Below are 25,690 nucleotides of genomic sequence, written 5' to 3'. Positions count from 1 at the left end.
GTGATACATGTCAGTGCCCTAGGCTACGTCTGAATGATGTCTAAAGTCTAGGTCCCCTAGAGCCATATGCTTGACTTAATAGTTCTTATTATTTTCCTATAAAATTGATGCATAGGTGTAGGGTTGGAAAAACAGTTGATGGTACAGTGGGTCCATCAGGCAGCAATGACATGTGATTGATGGCCACAAGATGATGTTCCTGGCAAAACCTTTTGACCACTGTTTTTCTTAGATTATCACACAAGCTACATGAAAAAAATGTAAGGTTATGTGGGTGTTATTTGGAGATGGAGGCATAAATGTACCATGTCAGTGGAAAGAGGTCATAATAAAGGTGGATCAGGGGTATTTAGGCTGAGGCTTAAAAGGAGATTGTTTGGGGCAATAGTTCAATTGAGTCATAGTGGCATCTCCCCGGCAGCAGGCACAGACACTATTTGTCCCTTTATAATCTTCACAATGGTAAGAGGAACAATGCTCTACCATAACCTTACCCCATTGCAGCTTATGCCTAAATCCAGTGATCCAGTGCTGTGAACTCTGCACCTTGCTCTGGCTTTTTAATCTGCAAAGTGCAAATCACAGCAACTACCACACACAAATGCACGTTGAATGCGCTCTATGTGTTTTAGAATTCTATATGGTTAGTAAATAAGGCCTTTTAAGTACTGTATATGCTAATAAGACATAACAGTGACCTTGCTTTGCCTTTAACAGTGAAATGTCATTTGTGGACAAAGCTAAACTGTTAAAGTATAATGTCTTTGAGTACATTACTTTTCTAAAAAATTAAAAATTGTTACAGATAGAAAAAAGGGCCGCCGCAAATCATTCCTTGAGGCCTGCTCACAGGTCAGAAACTCAGATCAATAGATTCCTGAAGAAAACATGTTTTTGTGCTGCCTCTTATTAGGATAATTGGCTTTCTTAGAGACTAGAAACTCAATCACCCACGAAGTAACTACTTGATATGTATTTTGTCCAAAATCAATATGTTCCGCGTTGTTTCAGAAGCAAGGATCCAAATAGAGCAAGGACTTGATTGTTTAATAATGGCACCATATATCTTATGCAAATGAAAGGCACTACAACGGTAATACATTCATATGGTTTTGGAGATTGACAGACTACTCTATCGTGGATAAATAACACGTAGGTTTAGATTAGTCATGCAGCAAGGAAACTTTCAAGTCATGAAAATAAAATATTCACTTGTTCTTATGATATTCTCTCTTATGTTCTGTTATAATTCAGACCCATTGAAGAAGTCTAGGTACTTTGATAGACAGGCCTCATGAAATACCATGTGAATTGTCACATTTAGGCTAAAAAGGCTTTATTTTTTGCAACTGTGTATTTATTCCAATAACCTTAAAATATCTTTAATTTCATATATGCATTTTTGTCTCCAAATACTGTGGGTTCCATACTGACGATTTTTTTATGCTAGGTGACTTGTTAAGGGTACATACACAAAGGCAATTTTTCAGTCCTGTCCTGTCGATGAAGAAGTATAATGTTAAAAGAAAAAGCATGCACAATTGAAAAAAAATTTCTTTGCCCATTTTAAGTCAATTTTATTATTAACTATGTAATTTGTTAATCAAAAAGTCATTCTTGTACAAAAGTATTATGACACTTTCAAGCAGGTTGCAATATAATAACCTAAATGAAGCATATTACATTATAATTAAATTATGCCTTTTACAAGAGTGCTGCACTTATGCACCCATTGGAGGACTGTGTACTTTATATTGGGTATTTGTACATTAGATGGATTATGGTTTATACAGCAAAAATGTTGCACCTGTTTCAAATGTATTTGTATGTTGCAGGATTCGTTCAAATATGTTTGACACAAAAGCAGTATTTTTACTGAATCTACAATGCATTTAATGTCTATCCTCTATAATATGTTAAGACCCCTTGTTGCATGCACAACAAATATTTGACTGCAGATATGCAGTGATTTCCCTGGCAATGTTCCTAGCATTATTTGGATGAATCCCCTTACACGGGTCTGTACCAGAAGCTCTTTTAACCCTCATGTTCAGTGGATGGACTGGTAGCAATCTCTACCTAGAACACAACTAGCAGATTTCATGGAGCACAAAGTATATGGGGAAGTTATATGCAAGGCAGACTGGACGATTTAGTAGAATAGGGCTTCCTAGATGAGCAGAGTAGAGGGAGGGAAGCGTTGACCTGGTCTAGGCAGGTGAGGTGTTACTGTGCAAGTCGAAAGAAGCAGTCAACCGAAACTCCTCACTTTTGTTCAGCAGAGGTCGGAGCAGCATACTGCCCTCCTGCTCTTTTTTTTGCGGTGGTGAGCCTGGCAGTGTCAGGGTTTGGTGGTAAGGGAGTGTTGGTGCTGCTGCAGTTGAGCAGGTGAGAAAATGCTTGCAGGAGTGGGGAATGGGGCAGTATTTCCCTGTTTGTAGAGATTGTTTATACCTCTTTGAACAAACTCTTCTACTTGCCCATCCTAGTGCAGCAGCATTTGGATGGTCAGCATGGAGGTGGCCTGTGGAGTATATAGACCAGCATTCCAGGTAGTGTTCAAACTGTCATTTACAGTTGTGTTCTGATAATTTTATTAATGAAAGCTGTAACCTTTAAGTTCCATCCTGTGCTTCTTTATTATACATTGAGTACATAAGAGGTTCAGGTATGGTAAGTTCAACTGGTTTCCTTGACGCTGCCCGGTCATGGGTATTGTTGCCCAATTAGTTGCTATACAGAGTGTAGAAAGGTGGTCAGGTGATATAGCTGTGGCAGACAGAAGTTGTTAATGAGTTTTACGATCCACAATTGTGCCAAAAACACTGACTTAACATAAATACATACATTGAGTGTCCCATCAATTGGTGATGTGCAGGTTGACCCGAAACCCTCAGTGACCCGTGGGTTAAGACCGATTGGGTGGGTTTGTGTTGATATTTGGCCCACCATTGTAGGTTAGGGGTTTGTGCAGTTCAGACTAGGGAAGTGCACTCCTTATCTGCTGCCAAAGATTCCCTGTTTTAGAACCAGAGTTGTGCACAGAAGTAGCGTACAAAGCGAGAAGACACGGGTCCTAGAATGGTAACATTTTGCAGGCATAGGGTCAGGTGTGGGTTAATATTTTGCAGGTTAGGGTCAGGTTGAGTTTTCCCTGACCTGCAAACGACTACCATCAATGTAGTGCTGACATTTCATAAATATACACAGTAGTAGGCCCAGTGGGGGATGAGATCCCCAGATATCGTGTTAAGTGCCATGACACACGGTCAAACGTTCTACTGTATATCTGAACATCATATGTACTCAATTATGTATAATAAAGAAACCAAAGAGCCCTGGCATTTAGTAAATCCAAGAATCTCTTGTACCTGCATATGGACTGTATGGTTATCGAATTGATTTGTATGGGCACATGCTCATTAATGGTGATACTACTTTTATTCTTGCCAGTATGCTTCTGAACTACATTTTTATATGTCTATGCCTACAGCTGGGTCTCTTGTTGACACATTTTATATATCTTTTATGTTGTTTTTTATTTTATTTCTGTGGTGGGAGTCCCAACAATAAACCTTTTGCAGTGCTTTTCACAGCTACACCTAGCTGTATACATGGTTATTTATGAGTGCAATATTAGCGTGCTTTTTCTCATTTTCTTTTTATTTATGGCCTCCACATAACTTTTTTAATGCAGGCAGTTACTGGTTGCTGATAATCCTCAGCTCTATGTCATTAATGGACGTGTATGTGGAATCTCCCCCCACTCTGCTCCTTAGTCCCAAACCACAGTTCCATATTCAATCAGAGGAAATCCTAATTAGAAATTCTAAATGCTAGGTGCACATATTGCCCCTTGAAATAACAAATCACAAACCATTTGTACCATTGTACCATTTTTTTCTATATTTTTGATTCTTGCTGCAACTTTATAAATATTACAATTCATTGTTTTAGTATATACTTAATGTATGTTTAAAAATGCAGAGCCCTCTGCATTTAAGGCAGAGCAAATGGTGCTTCCTGGTAAGGCCAGGGGAGTAACTACAGGAAGCAGACTCTGCGGCTGCAGGGGGGTCCAGGAGGTACAGGGGACCATATGAAGCCATGATTAATACACAATTATAATATATTTTGGTAAAACAACTCAACCTCTGCATATGTTGGGGTCCTAAAATTAATTTGCTGTGGGGCCCAGTATCATCTTGTTATGCCACTGAATAAGGCACTAACTTGAGTGTTAGACTACTGGATTTACAATTCTAAATATCCCGGAGCACAACCTATTGAAGCACTGCTGTTAGTTGTATTCAACCTTGGCCAGTCTTGGTCCTCCAATGAATATAAATATATTCCCCAGGCCTGTCCAAGGCTCCAGTGTTGTTGTTGTTTTTTGCATTGCACTGCACCATCAAATATCATAACTTGGTACCAAACCTTGCCATTAAGTGAATAATTGACATGAAGAAAGATGGCCAGCTCTGTATTGAGACACTTTTATACCACATCTACAGTAAGAACGACTAAAGCAATTGCCTTTTATAACATTTCTATATGGAGAGTCATCCATTGATGCATTCAGTTTTACATGCTGGAACTTAAATAAACAGAACACTTCAGTCAATCTGGAAGAAAGAGAGGCGATTGCCCAATGAACCTTGAGAATCCTTCCTAAAAAAAAGCCATAAGAATCCAGGAGCTGTACAATCCAAATAGAATAAAATGTGCAGTATTGAAGTCATTCACCATCCTTTGTGGCACAGTTTTCAGATTTCAGCATCATGTGGTCATGATTTGTAAGGACGCACAGATATATCTGAAAATTCCCACATATAAACTACAGTAAATTAAAAAGCTCATATTACCTCTTACCACTGACTAACTTGCTACCACTTTGCAGATGACTTCCTCAGAAATAAAATAAGGTCTCCATTGCCAAACAACATTTGGACACTCCTGGAAATTCAAGGGGTTAATATAATGAAAAGAATTTTGCCAATCTGTTTGTGGAATAACAATAGGTAATTTGTACTGTGAAATCCTTTTTGGTTCAGAAAGTAATAGTGACACTGGGAACTCCAACACACACACAGATTTGTTGTGCAAGTGGCAGACTTTATGATGCTGCTGCCTTTACCTACACAACTAAAGCAATGCGATCTCCAAGCATACATGTAGCTACAAGGCAATTTTTATGCCCATCATCAGATTAACAACGGCAGCAAAAAAATATAAAATTGCTCAATATGTTAAAGGGAAACTGCCACCCAGATATAAAAGATTGTATAATAAAAATCCTAATCAAATTAGACATGAAACCCAAATTCGTTTTTTACTAAAACTTTTATACCTCTCAGCTGTCAATCATATATTGTCTGCCCCCTCTTCTATAGCTAGGGCATAGAGGCAGGACAGGCATATACTTTCTCTTTCTATTCTGCACTGCCTAGATATCACTGCACTCCCCTCATTCCCCTCCTTCCTCACTATCAAATTGTGTAGCCAGTGCATCTGCATGTGCATTGGGTGCCTTATTTTGGTCCATAAACAAGATTTTTGATATGGTGCATTGCATATATTGTCCACAAAATGGTGCCCGTCTGCTTCACAGGATGTGCGCTCTCTTACATTGGGCGTGCTGACTCCCGAACAGGTGTGTGCATGAGGTGCAAACAAGCACTTGCCTCAGTTCACTAACGCACAAACAACTACCTGTCATACCCACCAGGCAGGACTCTGGAGGTAAGCCTTACAACATGTTGCAGATAATGCTACTAAAATGCCTTACCCTTTAAACAAAACAAGGATTGTTTGTCCATATATTGCAATATATTTTAGCTGGCAACTATATAAAATTCATCCCTGGTTTAGCCAGTCCAACACTCACTTTCATCTCATTCATTAAGACTTCTATTACATTATCATACATTCTCACAGGCATTTATTTTATCTGCAAGTTGCTTCCCAAGTTTAAAACCTCCAAATAATTGCCCTTCTTAATAGCCACGACTGAGATCAATGGGAGATGGCGAGGCCACTGTCATAAAATTATCTTCTGTAAGCTTCAATAAGAAACCACATAGTGTTTCTAAAAAAATGCAAACTCACTAGCTCTTGATAGGGGGTAAGAAGTAACACATTTTAGAAAGATTCAGAGCTTAAACTACAGATTGCATTAAAACTGGTCAATAAAAACAGAAGCCTTCTACAGCAGTTTGAACTTTTTCTAAAACTTCTTGTCACTCACTCCTTCTCAAGTTAGAAATATATCAAGTTAGTAGATTTCTTTTGGGATATCACTCCTATGCTACTGATTTTATATCCACCCACTTTCTATTTATTCCTATAGGATCTTTAGAAGCGTGTATTTTAAGCTGTAAAATATTTTATTTGTCTTTTTAAAAGCGATGGTTGGTTTATAGCATTACAGTTATGAGGAATAGTGGTGTAACAATGCTGTACAATGAAGGGGAATGACTGCAAAGACACACAGGAACAGTAAGGGAGGGGGCTGAGGCCATATGAGATCATGTATTGAGTACAGTTAAGCTTTCGTACTAAAGAGACGGTTGTGTCAAGTTATATTAGTATGATTCTATACTGTCATATGCATTAATCAGGATAATATATCAGCTGCATAGAAAAGCCACTATATGCATAACAATACCTGACATTTTTAAAGTGCTTGTAACTGCTAAAATATAAAGCACATTTTCACTGCTACAGTATATTAAATCCTGCAATATATTAACATTATACTTTGACAGTATAAATATGATGACGCAGTCCTTGTCTTGTCTAGAGCACAGTTGCCATCCATCCTAGGATTCAAGTGAACTAGTGCCAGTGTCATTTGTAAGTGCTCTCAACTAAATGATTAATGTGTTTTTATCTAAATCTGACACCTAAGTATTTTCTAAATAATATTCTAAAGTCCAACTTGGAAAGACTGTGGCTGCTCTCTTTGTCTGCTGGCACTGATACAACCTGATGATTGCTCTGGAGTTGCTTTAGAGCCAAAACTATCCATCTCATTGATTCTTACATATATTATGGGTCTGTTACTACTTTCATTTGCTGTATTATTATTTTGTAGATTATGCTCACCCACATTTGTTCTCTTGGTAAATCATTATGATAAAAGCTGTTGTTGTACATGAGCTAAGGGCATATCTGATAAAAGAGAGATATTGTCTTAAATACATTCAACTGGGTGAATATAGGCTTATTGACAAGATAATAAACCTTTATTATTTTTATCGTAAACAGTCATGTAATAATCTATACTAAAGTACTGTTTCACTGAACACAAGATGTATCCTGTTTGAAACTATTGAAATACAGTAGATTAAGTTGATTTATACGCATTTTTGGTAGGATCATGATTTATCAGCCATATTTAGATGAATAGGTTCATTTAGAATGTATCTGTTTCTTCTTTTGAGTTCAGTGAAGGAAATTAAAAGAAAACACTTCAACAACACTGATCAGTGGTAGGTTACTAAAAAAAAGGGCAACCTGAGCAGTCATCCCCGGGGCCATTGTTTTTATGGGGGCCCAGTGCTGTGAAGCAGGGTGGAGATGGGCCTGTGGTAGGGAAGAGAGTGGGACACCACCCAAAGTCAAAGTTAACCCCTGGCACTAAAGCCCAACTAATTGCACATGTTAACATTTATGGTTTCTTTTCTTTTTTCTTTTTCTAGATGTTTTTTTCTGGAATGTTAACTTATTTAAAAAAAAAATCCAAATATTAGAAACTCAAATAAATAAATTGTTGGAAAACTCTAAATACCTTCCAACTCAAATTAAATAGATCATTTAAATTTTGACTAGGACACATCCCATTCACTTCTTCATGTCCTTGCAAGTTTTTACATGCCAAAGTTTTACATTTGAGTTTTCTAGATTTTTTTAGCTTAATAAATACTTAATTTTAAGTAATAATTTGAGAATGTGAGTTTTATTGCATAAAAACTCAAATTGTGCTAAAAACCCTAATTCAAACATTGATTAATCAGCCCCTTAGTATATTTAATAATTGAATTCATGCTGTACCTTCTCCATACTTTGCCTGTAACTGGCATCTTGAGGAAATGTGTCAGCACAAGAATTTGCTACACATTTGGTGAACAAGCTTTCAAAAATGTTGTGGATTATGATTTCCCAAACCTTCGTAGCTTTAAAAATGTCTTCAATCTGTTGGCCCTCCCCATTACACCATACATAATTGCCAGTAGGATTTAATATCAGCTGAAACCCCAAAAATGTTATTGAATGATTATTGAATACATTTCAGCTAATGGATTTGAGAAAATCTTTTCCAATATCTGTTTACTAAACAGCCTATTCAGCATATTCCAATTGTAACAGTTCCCAAAATGTATATGATTAGTGATGGGCGAATTTATTCGCCAGACACGAATTCACGGCAAATTTGCCCGTTTTGCCGCCAGCGAATAAATTTCAGAGGTGTCAAAATAGCTGTTTCGCCAGTTTTGCAAATTTCGCAGGATATTCGCGAAATTCGCAGCGAAGCGAGACAGACAAATTCTCCCATCACCATTTATGATTTAATTTAAAATGGGATTTTTAGGCACACCAGGGCAACTTTATTAAAATTCAAATTTAAGTTGTTTGCTGTGCAATCATTTTCAAATTGGATTTTCCTGAACTTAATGGGGAGCTGTAACGAAAATGAAAATGTAATATAAGCTTCAGAATACTGAAATAAGAAACTTTCTAAATACAATCAATTAAATAATCTGTAAAGTTCATCTTCACTATTCCTCTCTCAGCTTCTGTTTCTCTTCATTCTCTCTTTATGCAGGAGTTGGGTGTCAGATAATCATTGACAGTTCGATACAATATCTCTTATAGGGGGTCCTTTTGCCTAGAAGATGTATTAGAGCTCACTCACAACATGTCTCTCTACATGCAGGATTTGTGCACATGGCAGTTATTTTGTTCTATTTTATTTGTACTGGAATCAGTTGAGTGAGCTGTAATTCATCTGCTAGGCATGGAAGCCCCCTATAAAATATATTGGACCTACCTGTCAATGACTATCTGACCCAACTGCTGTATCCAGACAGAATGAAGAGAAACATATACTGGAAGGGGAATAGTGAACATAAACTGGATTATTTTCAGAAACAATGCAGAATATTTAATTGATTGTATTTATAATGTTTTTTCATTTTAATATGCTGAAGCTGATAAATATTCTCCCCTCGTCCTATTTATAAATGCACAAAATCTAAGCGGATACTCTATTGTGTTATATTAAAGATGTTGATATCATTTTTTCAATGCAAGAATGCACCCTGTAAAAGTTACTGCAATTTGGTCCCACCAAGTATAAATGCAACACCACCACATAATCGAAAATAGTTAGCTCAAAGATACAGAAGAAACTATTGAATATTATATAAAAGTATATAAAATATTTATTGCCTCTCACATTTTGATAGCCGCCTTATGACTAATCTGAGGTTTCTTGAGTTATTCAGGCTTATTTTTTTTTATTTACAGTATACATAAGCCTATTCTTTTATTGCCCAATTTATTGTTTGAGTGTCCTAACTGCACATTACCTCTAAACACATGTTGGTTACTTTTTTTTCTTTGATCTCAGGTTACAGAGACAAGGACTGGACCCCTTGGATGTAGTAACTATGACAATTTAGATTCTGTCAGTTCTGTTCTGGTTCAGAGCCCTGAAAATAAGATTCATTTACAAGGTATGTGGATTATGTTTTCTTCTACAATAACACATTGATGAAATATGTTTATGTGAAAATGTAATATCCCTAGGAGGTAGATTATATATTCAAGCAGTGATCAAAAGGAAAAGGGTACTATATGCACTAACATAATAGAATAAAAAATTGATGAGCTTAAAGGGGTAGTTTACCTTTAAATTAACTTTTAGAATGATGTAGAGATATCCGGAGACAATTTGCAGTTGGTTTTCCTTTTTTATTATTTGTGGTTTTTGAGTTAACCTTTTTATTCAGCCGCTCATTTCAGCAATCTGGTTGCTAGCGTTCAAATTACCCAAGCAACCATGCACTAATTTGAATAAGAGAGTCTGAATATAAGGATTAATAAAAAGTACATTCATTTTTAGATGTGGTCAGAGACCCCAAATTTGAAAGCTGGAAAGAGTCAACAGAAGAAGACAAATAATTAAAAAAAACTATTAAAAAAAAAATAAAGACCAATTGAAAAGTTGCTTTGAATTAGCCATTCTATAACATACTAAAAGGTAACTTAAAGGTGAACTACCCCTTTAAGTAGTGCCCCCACATGAATACATCTGTTTTCTGTTTGTTTTATGCTAGAACCTACACCCATGCTAAAAACCGAAATTATTATATTATAGCAGGAGTAGTTACTGTATAAAACTCCAGGTGTCAAGGTCTGGGACAGGGCAACTTTGTCTAATATGGATTTATATTTACATTTTGCAACCTACAACTAGGTTTTACTAAGATCAATACTATTTTATACATGAAAAAAAAGAAAAAAATAATAATAACAGTAATTGGACGAGAGCAAGTTACCCCTACCATAAATCAACGGATAGGGTTCTTTTCCCCTTTAATAAATCCATTCACACAGACTGCAGCCTGTTCTATGCTCACTGACTCTAGTCTGACAGCTGCCGATTCAGACTGAAAAAAATTATTTATGGCAATATATTTTAATCACTACAATAATGCAACATTTGAGCTGTGCAAGTATGTGTGGATAATTACAAACCTTGGTTTACTTATTGGTGACAATTGTGTATCATTTTTGGTTTAAATTCTGTGAAGTTTGTTTTTTTTACTGCAATTTCTCATCTTGGTTGCCTAAATATACAGTGGGGTCACTAGAAAATGTTTCCCACCCTGCCACAGCTCTGGCAGGTGGTTATGCCACTGTAGATATACATAAACATACAAACATAACCCATATATAAAGTATTTGTACATATAAGACTCAAAGGGAAGCAAGAAAGTATACAGCAAAAAATTGTATATTTGTATTTATACAAAAAATCCTATCCTAAATCAGTCTGTATTGGCATCTATGAATGATTTACAACTCTTAAATGACTCTCTGATATGCACTTTACAATTCTTAGAAACATCTTTGGTAGCTTTATAAATATATTCCTGAGCTCTTTGCACCTTTGTGCAGTGCCCTTAGCTAATCAAATTTCAACTCATATTGAAATTTTTGCTTCCCTGAGAAATTATTCCGAAGTAAAATGCCATTTTACCTGTAGCTTTGAGGTAAACATGTTTTATTGGCCTTTGAATTCATACATGCCAGAATAGAAATGTGCTTCGAAGACATTTACCCCCCCCACATGTAATAAAATAATAATGTAAGCTCCATGACATCTGTACCACTTTCTTGATTAAACCTGGTATACTAGGGTTACCTTTCACTTTGTCTTCTTTTGTCCTAACTCTCGTTCATGTGCTTCCACTATTTACTAAATTGTGAATGTTTTTTTTTCCAAATATGTGGAAAAAGTATGAACATACTTCATCTTTAAATCACTGGAAAGTAACCTATAACACAGCAGATTACATACTTTTTTTAGTAGAGAAAATGTGTTTATCTTTAAAATTATATTGGCAGTTCTTTCCTAATTGTAGCACTGGATGTCTGGCATAAATAACAAGATACAGCATTACAACCTGCTAGATTCAGGAAACAACCAATATCCACAGTACAATAATGTATTTTCCGATTATTCATGGGACAAATATCAGACCACCTATGTGAGTTCCCCTAACTCCACGGGATCTGTTTTTTTCTTGACTCTGACTGGCAGGTGAATTCCCCGACCTAATAAAGAATAAATGTAAAAAATAAAGTAAGCCCCGTTTCATGATACACTGCAGACAAAAGGTGCATTCTGTTTAAGATTTGTAAAATACAGTTAAAAGCACAGTTATTATAATACAGTTTGAGCCTCAGAGGCTACTGAACCCTGACTAGTAGACCTAGCCTAAGCAGGTAATGTCTATCTATTGCATCTTTCTACTTATTGGTCAGATGTATTGGTCCCACATAACTAGCCAAGGAAAAAATATCTGCAGGTAAGTCTGAATGGGCCATCTCTTTTTTAAAGGGGACCGTCACCCAAAAAAAATTCAAAATCCTATTTTATCACATTAGTCAAGCAAAAGTAACTTTAATTACACAATATAAATTATTTGAATTTGCATCATCTCAGAATCTTGTTTGTGCACCAAAATGTTGGACCTGATGTCCATCCCCCTGCCCTGGCTACACAATTAAATAGTAAAAAAGAAATGGGGAATATGTGGAGAGCTCATCTAGGAAGTGCTGAATGGAAAGTGAAAGTAATTGTCTGCCCCTCCTCTATGCCCAGGGCATAGAGGAGGGGCAGACAATATTTGATTGACAGCTGAGATTTTTAAATGAGCTTACAACAGCTATAAATGCTTTAATAAAAAATAGAAATTGGATTTCATGTATAATTTGAAAAGGACTTTTAGTATACAGATTTTTGTGTCTGGGTGGCAGGTCCACTTTAAAGGACCAGTAATATCAAAAAATGAAATTGTTTTAAAGTAATAAAAATAAAATGCAGTGTTGCCCTGCACTAGTAAAACTACTGTGATGGTTTTAGAAACATTACTATAGTTTATATAAATGCTGTGTAGCCATGGGGGCAGCCATTAAAAGGAGAAAAGGCTCAGGTTAGCAGATAGGAGATAAGCTCATAATGTTATCTGTTATCCACAATTTATCCTGTGCCATATAGCCTTTTTTCAATTTCTGGCATTGCTACTCAGCAGCTTGTTTATATGAACTATAGTCGTGTTTTTGAAGCAAACGCATCAGTTTTACCAGTGCAGGGAAACACTACATGATATTTTCATTACTTTAAAACACTTTCCTTTATGCTCACTGTTCATTTAAGCCCCAGTGGGACTCTGGGAGGGTTAGTGCTTACAGATTCTGAAGCTTAGTTGACTAAATTTCGCAGTCAGTGGGGCAAATTCACTAAAGGGCGAATTTTCGCCAGTGACCGCTCCACCACTTTGCCAGGTGCAAGTTCATTACCACTACGCTAATTTGCTAAAATGAGAAGTTGTGTCTCAGCAGCCGAGCACTGGCAGATTTTTGCAAGCGCTATTGTGGCTCGGCGAGCATTTCATAGCGAATGTTCGCTACCATTCATTTCTGCATACTGAAACATCACTAGCACTCTTGTGCTAAGGTTAATTTGAATAGGGCGGGTACCTAAAAGTTGTATGGACGTCTTTATTAGTAATGTTTATGCAAATGCTTGAAGTGGACACTTTCAAACACATGTCACATAATAAAGACAGAGGAGATCCTCTAATGCCCTAGACATAATCCTACACTAAAACAAATGTGGCATGCCACTCAAATTAGTTTTAAAAAATTCCTTACACATAAATATTTAATAGTTTGGACTTTTGAAGTCAAGCCGCTTTAAAAAAAAAAAGTTGCCAGAGTTTTTTTCAACTTAAATGCATTTGCGGCACACAGGATATGATGTCACTCACATAAGATTGAGGAAGATATAGCTTTGTTTCATCTGGTAACCTGGTCTGAGTTGGAGAAGTAAACTCTGGTGAAAGAGGTAACTTTCAGTAAAATTCACATCTTTCATCAGAGTGAAAAGTCACCACGCGATAGGGTGAGTACGAACGCTAGCGACAGTATCATTTGCTCGCGAATTGTCCTCTACGCCTGTTAGTGAATTGGCGATGTCCCTGTAGATGAGTTTTCTGGCGAATTGTCGATAGCGACGGCCACTTTGTCCATTAGTGAATCCGCCCCAGTGACTTTATCATTCCTGTTACAGTTTTCATATTGCTTACTTGGGAAACGTAACTGACTGCCAGTATTTCTAGGGAGTATAAAATATAGATTTTCTCAGGATTTAAATCTTCATTATCCTGCTGTGTCTTAAAATTACCTTAAAATAATTTTATCCCTGGGGAGGAAAATCTTGAAGTAAGCTTAAGGACAATTTAATGTTTAGTGGAGATATCAACTCTCTGTTAATTCACAATCCAATCTAGATAAAAGTATGCTTTATCTGTCGTTTTATTTACAGATAAAGTGCCCAGCAATTTCTATTGTGCCATATAATGCTGAGAAAGTACAGATAATGACAAATAAAAACCTTTATAAATCAAATTATCTGCCTTGCTTTTAAGATCTAACTAGATCTCACGATTCTCAACTATCACATGGCTTTTGGGCTCCATTTCAACTCTTGTTTTATATATTTTTTTATTTTTCTAATTGGAGTGTCTTGTATGTAGGACAAATATTTCATAACAACAGTTTTCGGACTGGGACACCAGGGGCCCACCCAAAAACCTTAGACCAGGGGCCCATTCTCAGTACTATTATTCTTCCTCTCCTCACTCAACCTCTATTCTCCTAGTCTCTTTTCTTTACATACTATAATCTATTATTCCATCTATTTAGCCTCTTTGTTCTCAAATAAATAAGGAATGACTATGAAATAGGCCAAATGCTTAGCAGCATGAGGGCCCACTGACACCTGGGCCCACCGGAGTTTTCCTGGTATCCCTATGGGCCAGTCCGACACTGCATAACAATAACAATTTTTAACAATCCCTACACATGTAAGGCCCTTTTGCAGGATTCCCACACCTATCTGAACACTCATTTCTTAAAGGGGAACTATCGGAAAATTGAAAATTTAATATAAGGTGAAGCTTACTGGAAATACTGAAGCATAAGAAACTTTCTAAACACAGTTAATTAAAAATGCTGTATCGTTTCTGATATAATCAAGTTTATCTTCATTATCCCTCTCTCAGCATCTCTTTCTCTTCATTCTCTTTTCATGAAGGAGTTGGGTGTCAGATATTCATTGACAGTTAGATCCAATATATTTTATTTTAGGGGGGACTCCTTTTGCCTAGAAGATGTATTAGAGCTCACTCCACACCATAAATCCTGTCTCTCTACATACAGGATTTGTGCAAAAGGCAGTTATTTTGTAAGATTTTGTTTGGACATGAATCAGTTATTTGAGTAAGCTCTAATACTTCTGCTAGGAACGGGAGCCCCCCTATATGATATATTGGATCTGTCAATAAATATCTGATACCCAACTCCTGCAAGAATACAGAATGAAGAGAGACAGATGCTGAGAGAGGAACAGTGAAGATAAATTTGATCATGTAAGAAATTTTTAATTGATTGTATTTAGTCTCTTATTTCAGTATCAGGAAGCTTATATAAAATTTCATTTTCACAATAGTTTAAATTTGTCCTGGACCTCTCTGCCTATTTGATAAAGGTAGATCATCATTGTTTCTGTTGCATAGTGTTCCCCTTTTGTATACATGGTAAATATCTTTCCTAGCTTACAAGGTTATGTATTTGTACCACTACTTTTGACTTTGCACTACATCTCTTAGCAACTGTTCTTGTCGACACATCTATAGCTCTCTAGTAGCAATGTTTCTTTATCAGACTAATAACAAATGTCCAACTCCTTCTCTTTCTCATACTATTGGAAGTCCTTATGATTCCTAGTCTACACAAACAATAGACCACGGCACATCCCCTCTTTTGTCCTTTATAATAAATTGATGCACCATATTAATTCTGCACTCTCCTTCATGTCCCACATTCAAAACTTCACAAACTCCTACTAGCTACATCATCAACAATTTCTTTCAATATATGCAACATTCTCAGTCCATAATCTAGCAAACTACAAGTCAATCCCTTAATCATCACCTGTTATTACCTCTCACTCCCACTGGCTCATTTTCCCCAATTTATTTCTTCTTTTTTTGTATTCGCGGTCATATGTCCATTTGTAGAGGTGTTCACAACCCTGACCATGAAAAATATCATAATTACTTGCTTATTGTTTTTTAAAATGCTGGATAAAATCTTGTTGGATAAAATATAATCATGCATTCTGTTTTGGGTTAAAATATAAAAAGAATACTTAATCCTTTCAATACCTTTACTATTTTAAAACATTAATCTTTGCTATTCAATTATTTATTTGCCTTGGTATATTGCCTGAATCAAGAAACTTTTTAATGAGAAACCTTTTGCCATTTAGATACTGTAACCTGATGTTTTCAGAAAATGAAATGTAACATTCTTCACTACTGATGCAATAATGTTCAGTTTAAGCAAAAATGTAAAAAGTATGAAGGGATATTTGTGCTAGCTTGTAAGAAATATAATGTATTTACTGTGCTCACTATTTTTCAGCAACTGTTTAGCCTTAGGGTTACACTCCAGTAGCAATGGATAACCCAGTGTGTTAAAAACAAAGCTTGCTCCACCTAAAATAGGTATTAAACCCCATTGACAGTGGCCAGAGGGTTGTAACTTTGTTGGATAAGATGAGAACCACTGCAGGTTTTACAATTCATCTATCAGGGGCCTTAAGTATAAGATATATATATTCCCAGCAGTTTCAGTTTTACACTATATATTGGCACCTTTCTGACTGTCCAGAAATCATTTTAAGAGATTATCACATTTTTGGCTCTTCTTTTAATGTGTCAGTCCATGAGAATTGTTTTGACTGCTTGATGCAAAGAGAACCAAATTGAAGAAAATGCCAATATCTGTGGTTGCAGCAAACGTGGTGATTTCAATTCACTACTGGCATGTGGCTAGGCCAGTGCCATATACATGTATCCCCTGCATTGATTTTGCATGCTGCACAGAGAACTACATTTTAGTGTAGTGGGGACAAAATTGGAAAGATAATTTTCTATGTTAGTATGAAAATAATTTTAATTAAGTGCCACTCCTTTAGGGGCAGATTTATTAAAGTTCAAATGGTAAATTCAAATATTCAAAAAATCAAAACTCACAAATTTTCATTTTCACTATTTTCATGTTACTATGTCTCTTTTTAAGTTATTGTCAGAGAATTTAGCAACTTCTTGAGCTGCTTCTTTGTTCCAAAGGATTTGCACCTTGAGCTTTTGGAAACCTTTGGTACCCAAACTAAGGGGAGATCCTTCACTTTGGCTGTGACATACTACTTGGAAGTGAACCCATAATGTCCTCCTTTTTTGAAAGAATAATTAAGTTGCAATATATACTTTTCTAGGTGTTTTCTAGAAACAGACTTTAGCAGATTTACACATAAAAATGTTTGGATATTTCAAGGCAAAAACTTCATTTATCTTTTAATAACAGAAAAATATGGCTAACAGTATTTTCATTTCCAATGTGGAAAACACCATTGATCTCAGGGAGCGAGTTAGATACTAAATTTTGGATGTTAGTATTAGTGTTAATTAGTGTTGCAGAAGACCAGAAAGTAACAGCCAAAATCCATAACTATGAATAAACTCTGCTGGAAACTCCTCAGTTGCAGTTGGTAATTACTATTATTCTGAAAATAAGTATGTGTACCTCTGCTTAACCAGGTATATCCTCGGAAACCATTTCTTATCCTATGCACAACAGTTCATGAAATGTCCCTTTCATGACATTATTAGTGATGGACAAATCTGTGACTTCGCGAAACGCACTGAAGTCAATGGGCGTCAAAATAATTTTAAAGAGCGACAATGTTTATGCGTGTGACTATTCTGACGTGCAACAATTTTTTGCCACAGTTTCGCACATGTATTCACTGGCAACGTAACATGGAAATTAGCCACTCATCCATGCCTGGCGAATCTATTCGCCCATCACTATCATTCTATCATTATAGAAGTTCCTCAACCTATTTGGTGGGTGGTATGACAGGAAGATTAACTGGGGTAATTAAATAGATTCTTAGGTTGCTATTGATCCCCCTACCCTTGTATTCCACCTAAGAAAGTAATAATAATTCTATGAGTTCCATTGGAATCCCCTCAATCTGTCCTGATGCCAAAAAGGTGGGTCCCTACAGGAAAACTTTGATTTTTCTAATCTTATTGCTTGCAGTGCTTTAACCATGTTCAGGATGTGTTAATCTGGAAGCAAATGGTTGAATTTAAACCACACAGAATTAATTTGGGTAAATCAAGGCGCGTATCACTGCTGTCACTGGGGAGGGATTAATGTTGACCATGCTGTTTTGTTGTATAATTGTGCAGCCAGAGTTTCAGAGCAAGTCCAAGCACAGTTACAAGCAATCATCTTACACAGAAACACATTGCTGTTTATATATATATATATAATATATATATATATGAGAGTGCTGTATAGAACAGCACTGTCAGGACTTAAAATGATAAAAAAAAAGGTTTTTATTCATAAAACAGCTTGCGACTAACGTTCTGGCCTAGACCTAGGTGCTGTTTTATATTGGATGGATGAAGATAATGTATGTATATATATATATATATATATATATATATATATATATATATATATATATATATATATATATATATATATATATATATATATATATATATACAGCACAATGCTTGGGACCTGAGGTTTTTCAGATAAGGGGTCTTCATATCTTAAATCTACTAGAAAATCATGTAAACATTAAATAAACCGAATAGGCTAGTTTTGCTTCCAATAATAATTTATTATATCTTAGTTTACATTAAGTACAAGGTACTATTTTATTGTTTAAGAGAAAAAGGAAATCAATTTAAAAAAAATTGGAATGTTTGGATAAAATGAAGTCTATGGGAGACAGCCTTTCCTTAATTCGGAGCTTAATGGATAATGGGTTTTTGGATTAGTGATCCAATGCCTGTACACACACATATTGGAGTAATTTTGACAGTTAGTGCTGTAACAATATACCTCAAAAATAAACAGAGTAGATAGAATAGTATGGGAATTTCATAAATTTCCCATTTCAAATAAAGCACTGCACTGCCAGTACCTTGTATGAAATACTTATAAGAAATATGTATGTCTATGTAGGATAAACTGAGTTTGGTCAACAAACAGGTCAGAGCAGGCATAGTTCTGGAAATTATTTCCGGAATAGTTGAAAGTTGAGCAACAGTAGCAGCAAAGCATTCAGCGTGAGAGTTAAAATATACTGAATAATTGCAGAAATGCACATCATCCCTATGTGCCCAGACTGGCTCTGCCTTCCCAGAATTTGAGCGATGATGTAATCACCTGCAACTGACAAATTTCAGTATTTTTCGAATAATGGGGTTAGTAAGATAAGTCAAAATTTTACCCAGGGAAAAATACTTTTTTGTTCATTATTATTTTGTGTTGATACTTTTTTGATGCTGCATCTGTTTAAATATTTGCTGTTCTAGTACATTGGAGCATACACAAGCAAGCAAAGTTTTATTTGTTTGCCCTGGCTTTAAAACATACACCATAAATGCATTTATAAAAAAGCAATGAAAAGAAACAAACTGTGCTATTCTCCAAAGTGCATGCAAACCTGTAACATGTTGGGTTAAAATATGTTGTTAATTGAGCTATAAGATTTATTAAATGATTTATATTATTATATTAAAAAAATTAGACTCCTTATAAAGTCACTCTTCATCAGACATGCAGTAGCTATATCAACACAGAAGACCTATAAATCATACAGTACAACCTCTTGTCAGGTGATCCATGTGGTGTCCAATAAATAGGGTTTTAATTAAGAAATAGCTATGGTTTCTGTTATATCTAACGCCAAACAAGAAAATTAAATCAATTTCACTTTAGTACTTCATGTCACTTCTTGGTCCTGCACAGCAGAGGAGGATCTGATAATACTAAGTTCATGTCCGCAGAAAGACCGTCTGATAATGAGCTGCCTAGAGGCAAGACCTTACAAAAGGGAAGGTTTGTTTGTTTAAAGGTAGATAAGGAGCTCTGAACAAGTTGCCCTGTTTATAACGAAGAGTGGAGGAAAGTGAGAACAACAACAACTTTCATATTAGTGTTTTAGAACAGCAAACACATTGTAAAATATGGATTTTTTTGAACATTTTATAATGTATTTTATTGGATATATTTGATATGTATTTTATATGGAACAGAAAGTATTTTATATGGATTATATGCATTTTTAGCAAAGGTGTTTTTGGGTGCATACTGTGCCTGCACAGCAGAGGAGGATCTGATAATACTAAGTTCATGTCCGCAGAAAGACCGTCTGATAATGAGCTGCCTAGAGGCAAAACCTTACAAAAGGGAAGGTTTGTTTGTTTAAAGGTAGATAAGGAGCTCTGAACAAGTTGCCCTGTTTATAACGAAGGGTGGAGGAAAGTGAGAACAACAACAACTTTCATATTAGTGTTGTAGAATAGCAAACACATTGTAAAATATGGATTTTTTTGAACATTAAAAGAATATAATGTATTTTATATGGATGTATTTTATTGGATGTATTTGATATGTATTTTATATGGAACAGAATGTATTTTATATGGATTTTATGCATTTTTAGCAAAGGTGTTTTTGGGTGCGTACTGTGCCTTTAAAGGCATTTCTTATTACATGAATTTACCCCAAATGAATGGAGATACATGATGTGAGGTGCCAAAGAAACCGTTTTCTGCCCGGTCTGGCAACCCATGTACTGGGCCAAATTGGATTGATCTAATCATTGGGGTCAAGAAAATGGATCATACAACAGGCTTACAGAGACCATCAGGCAAGGACCACATAACCTTACAAATGTGGTCCTAGCCAAATGGGAAATTTAAACCTATATGGTACATACATCCCCAATATTGAGCCAGATATCAGTCAGACAGGAGGGCTTCATACAGAGGAATAGATAGCGTGATATTTCCCTATATCAGTCAACTAAAATGTCACTTTAGCCTAACTATTTCCATTACAGTGAGTTCAGTTAACTATGTTCTAACTAGAATGGAATCAGTAATGCATATGTACTGTATGGTTTTGAAACAAAATACATATACATGAAGATTCTCATTTATCCAGGTCATGATATACAGTATCTAATTGAATTAAATAAGACAACTGGACACCACTCATCAGTTGAACTGAAGAAGCCACGAGGATGAGTGGTGAAATGTTTCAAGAAAAACTCTAAGGGGGTTATTTATTAAAGGTTGAATTGTATTTTTAGAGGGGAAAAAACTTGAAATATAAAGATTTATTATATCCCAATGCTGCAAGAAGCCTGAATCCGAAAATCTCAAACCTGTCGAAGTCCTGTATAAGTCAATGGTAGAGGCACCTATCTGAACTGGGCTTAGCCCGAAAAATCAGTTTTTTTTTGGAGTTTTAAGGCAAAACTTGAAAAATGTGAACGATTCAAGTATTAGGTCGACTTCATCAAGTTTTTCTTCAATCGGATTAAATTGAATTTATATTAATAAATAAGCTAAAATCAGGCAGGGTGTTTGGTCGTGGTTTTTTTTAATAAAATATGAGATAAATTTGGATTTTAGTAAATAGCCCCTAAATATCCAGTTGCCTTTGACTTATTTCTATTAGATACTGTATACATATACTTATGTATTATTAATGTAATATCCAAAGCTGTTATTTTTTTGTATCTTATTTTTAACTGTATTAAGAGTTGACAAATGTCAATGATGCCCTTACGTCACTTCCATTTGAAGATACCTGACAATGCAAGGAATGTGAGTTTTTTTACTGCCAGAGGCACCTTCCAATGCTGTTATACAGAAATGCTGAAAATGTAATTTTCTATGAGTTTGAAAGATGAATATCTAAAAAAAAATCTCTATAATGAATCTAATGATTTCGGGAAAAAGTGTAAAAAAATTTACATTTATTAAGGCATCATCATTTTATTCCATTTCTTCAGGTCTTCAAGTTATTCTGCCTGAATATCTGCAGGAAAACTTTGTGCAGGCAGCCCTCAGCTACATAGCCTGCAATTCTGAAGGAGAGTTTATCTGCAAAGACAATGATTGCTGGTGTAAGTGTGGCCCCAAGTTTCCAGATTGTAACTGTCCTTATATAGACATTCAAGCCATGGAAGAAAACCTGGTTCGTATCAGGGATACCTGGAATATTTATCACAAGGAGTTTGAAGAATCAGGTATGCAGTCTTTTTATTGTTGTTTGGACAACAAATGTTTATAGTTTATTAATACTTTAAAAAAATAACAATTCAACTTATGGCCCACAACTGGTGTTGAACTATAAGAACCACCATCCACTTACAGTTTAGGAGTAGAACCACTGTTTTTCGAATATAAGGAGGCATCACTCGTGGACTCCCAAATTGTATATATGTTTTGCATCTGTTCTCTTTACAAATTATATTTCAATATGGCCCAAGCCATTCTTGAATGTGTGGGGATGATCCTTATAATAAGGAGCTCTCCTTTTGTGTATGTAGGAGATACTGTAGGTCAGACTTACACGTGTGTTTGCAATTAAAGTTGAACATGAATTAATTTGTAAATGGGAAATGCAGTTTGAAAATCTCATCTGCAGGTGCACCATGTTGACTAGTATAGCATTGTCAGGTGCAAAAGTGAAATGGGGCGACAGCTTTTCTTCACTTCCTGCTGTTCTGATCATTTGTGCTCTTTGCACAAAAGATTTGAACAGTAGAAAGGTGTCCATATAGGGTGTGACCTAATACACTCTCCATCTCTTTGGCCCGTGAGCTAATCGGTTGGAGGCATGTCAATCATCCTGTCTATGGCTGACTTAATTGTTCACCTTTCAGACACTTTTTTCAGTTCAGTTGTTTTCAGATAGTTCCCAAGTCTGGCAGCTCAGTAATTCAGGCGCAGATGCTAAACTTTTACAATTTTGCAACATTTATCAAGGGTCGAAGTGAAAATTCTAATTTAAAAAATTCTAATTTCAAACTATTTTTTTGTGTACTTCGACCAGGGAACAGTCCAAATTTGATTAAAATTTCTTAAAAAATTGAAAATTCGAATATCGACATGTATCATGTACTGTCTCTTTAAAAATGTAACTTTGGACTTGGACTTGGAAATCTAAAGTTTTTTGGGGAAAAATGTTGAATCAAATTCGATTGAATATGATGTTACCGGTACTTTGATTTGTACAATTCGAATTCTAATAAAAATGGCCGATTCCCCCGAAGAAAAACTTTGATTTTTTTTAATAAATTTTGGTTGGTCTTTTCGAATTCGAATTTCGAAGGTTTTTTTTTTTGTTTTTTGTTTTTAAATTTGACCCTTGCTAAATCTGCCCCTAAATGTATAAAGTTAGAACAGGCTACAGGGTTGGTGACCCCCCTCCCAGAACTGCTTTAGAGGAAATTACACTTTACACTTCAATATTACAAAAATGGCCACACATAGAAAATAGAAAGTAATTAGAAAAAGTCTTTATTTCTGATGATCTATCTGAAAATAAAAAACGTGTTTGAAGGTGAACAATCCCTTAAAGTCTCTGTGCAAGTCTCTGGGAAATTTTTGAATTAACTTTTTGAGGCAGATTTACAAAAAATTCAATTTGTCGGGTTTTGCCTTTTTTATCACACAGTTTTTTCTCAATTTCCAAAACACTTACAAAAACACTTGAATTGAAAAACAGAATCACATTAAATCACATGCAAAGAACTTGATCGCATTAAAGTTGCATTCATTACCAACAAGTATACAAAATTTAAAATTTCAGCCACCATAGTGTGTTAAAAAATGTCTTATTCTTAGCAATAGGTTTACATTTTTTGTTTTTTATAGTTTTGAATTATTTGCCTTCTTTTTTTGCCACTTTCCAGCCTTTAAATGCCAGCCACTGACCCGGCATTCAAAAAATGGTTGCACTGCATCTCTACAATCTTATTGTTGCTTTTTGTTACTTTTCCATGCAAAATTTAGACACAAATAAACCTTCTCAGCCAGTGTGTTTATACAGATTCTAGCATGGTAAACGGTGGTTTGTAATACAGACTGTTAATGGAACCCTGAAATCACCATTAGGTCCAGGCTGGCAGCAATTCCATGGTTTTCTTACATAAATAAGTGCACTTGCAGCTAATTCTTCAGAGCAGTCTCAAGGGGTGCATTGGCATTTGCTGCAAGTCACAAAGGAGCATGTCTGGACACAAGTACCTTGAAAAGTGTTAACCATGGTATCCAAGGATTCAATTCAATGATATATAGAAAGCAGATTAATTTATATCATTATGGAAAACAGGGGTGAATACATTTAAATCTGGAAACTCAGCTAGGATTACAATGCCACTTTTATGCAGAAAGCATAACTTCAATGGAATTCAAATTGCATGGATCCTAGCCTGTCTGCATTACAGACATATTTTAAACCTTTTTAATTGAAATCCTGCTTTTATTATTTTTATTATATATTATTATATTATTATATTATATTTATTATTTATGCTATTCAGAATGCTTGGGACCTGGTGTTTTCCCAATAAGAAGTCTTTCTGTAATTTGAATATAAATGCCTTGAGTCTACTAAAAAATCATTTCAACATTAAATAAACCCAATTGCTTGGTTTTGCTTCCAATAAGGATTCGTTTTATCTTAGTTCGGTTCAAGTACAGGGTACTGTTTATTATTACAGAGAAAATTTTTAAAATGTTGAATTTTTTGATTAGAATGGAGTCTATGGGAGATGGCCTTTCTGTAATTCAGAGCTTTCTGGATAACAGGTTTCAGGATAACGGATTCCATACCTGTACATGTTTTAATGTTGCATTAATGTGTTAAAGCATGATACAGTAATTGCCCACAGACATACAGTATGTTGCTAGCCATAAGCTTTCAAGCCAACATCCCAATAATATAGTTAATATAAAAACATAAATATTATTGCTGTATTCCTCTTTGTCTATCACATGTTCAACAAATAGGGCTTCTGATAATCATACTTTTTGCCTATTGTTATAATTCATAAATACCATTTATATTATTTATTTTCTTGCATTAAACAAGGCAGGGTATGCAACTGAAATTAGTTTCACTTTCCAATTTTCTGTGGTTCTTTGAAGCACTTGGGAAAGAGAGTAGTTAATCAAATTACCAGTCCACAGATAAGCCTTATTTGAAGACTGACACAGACTGCAGCTTGAAGAATGGGCGTTTGTTTATAAAGAGCAAAGTACAGATATGGGATTCATTGTCTGGAAACCTGTTATCCAGAAAGCTCCCAATTATGGGAAGGTCATCTCCGTATACTCCATTTTATCCAAATAATCTAAATTTTGAAAAGAAATAATTCTGTATTAATAAAACAGTACAGTGTACTTGATCAAAACTAAGATATACTGTAATTAATCCTTATTAGAGACAAAACCAGCCTATTGGGTTTATTTAATGTTTAAATGATTTTCTAACAGACTTTAGGTGAAGTGAAAATCTAAATTATGGAAGATCCCTTATCAGGAAAACCCAGGTCCCGAGCATTTTGGAAAACAGGTCCCATACCTGTATATCCATAAACTATCTACATTACATGTAGAGAGAAAGGAGAGGGAAGAACAGAAATAATGATTTGTTAGTGCTTTAATATAAATAAATGTGGGAATACGTTTTTTTTTGGTTGGAGACATGAAATCCATATGCAAACACAAAGGCCCAGTTTAGCAAAGGTGCAAAAATTTACCAAGTGTGGTAAAGCCTAGGTGCTGATGCATCCAGGGCTCTTGTCTTACCCCAGAAACAATTTAACATAAGTCAGCATTCACACTCAACTGTAGGCCACCATCACCAGAGTGCAAACTCCCCAGTTATTTGAACTTTGTAAAATACATGAATCAGATTAGACATGTGATAT

The 25,690-nt window shown here is 35.4% G+C and overlaps 1 protein-coding gene across 1 annotated transcript in view; it reads left to right on the top strand.

Annotated features, from left to right (window-relative positions):
- Positions 1–25,690, top strand: part of brinp3.L (bone morphogenetic protein/retinoic acid inducible neural-specific 3 L homeolog) — a 398,147-nt gene that overhangs the window by 318,452 nt on the left and 54,005 nt on the right. Inside the window, exons 5-6 of the mRNA XM_018258776.2 lie at positions 9,635–9,740; positions 21,761–21,997. Of these exons, the coding sequence (XP_018114265.1) occupies positions 9,635–9,740; positions 21,761–21,997 (343 nt within the window). The remainder of the gene's footprint in view (positions 1–9,634; positions 9,741–21,760; positions 21,998–25,690) is intronic.

This window comes from Xenopus laevis, chromosome 4L (genome assembly GCF_017654675.1).
Source record: "Xenopus laevis strain J_2021 chromosome 4L, Xenopus_laevis_v10.1, whole genome shotgun sequence".
NCBI lineage: Eukaryota > Metazoa > Chordata > Amphibia > Anura > Pipidae > Xenopus > Xenopus laevis.
The sequence above is the reverse complement of the archived record's forward strand: the minus strand, read 5'-3'. Positions and strand labels throughout refer to the sequence as shown.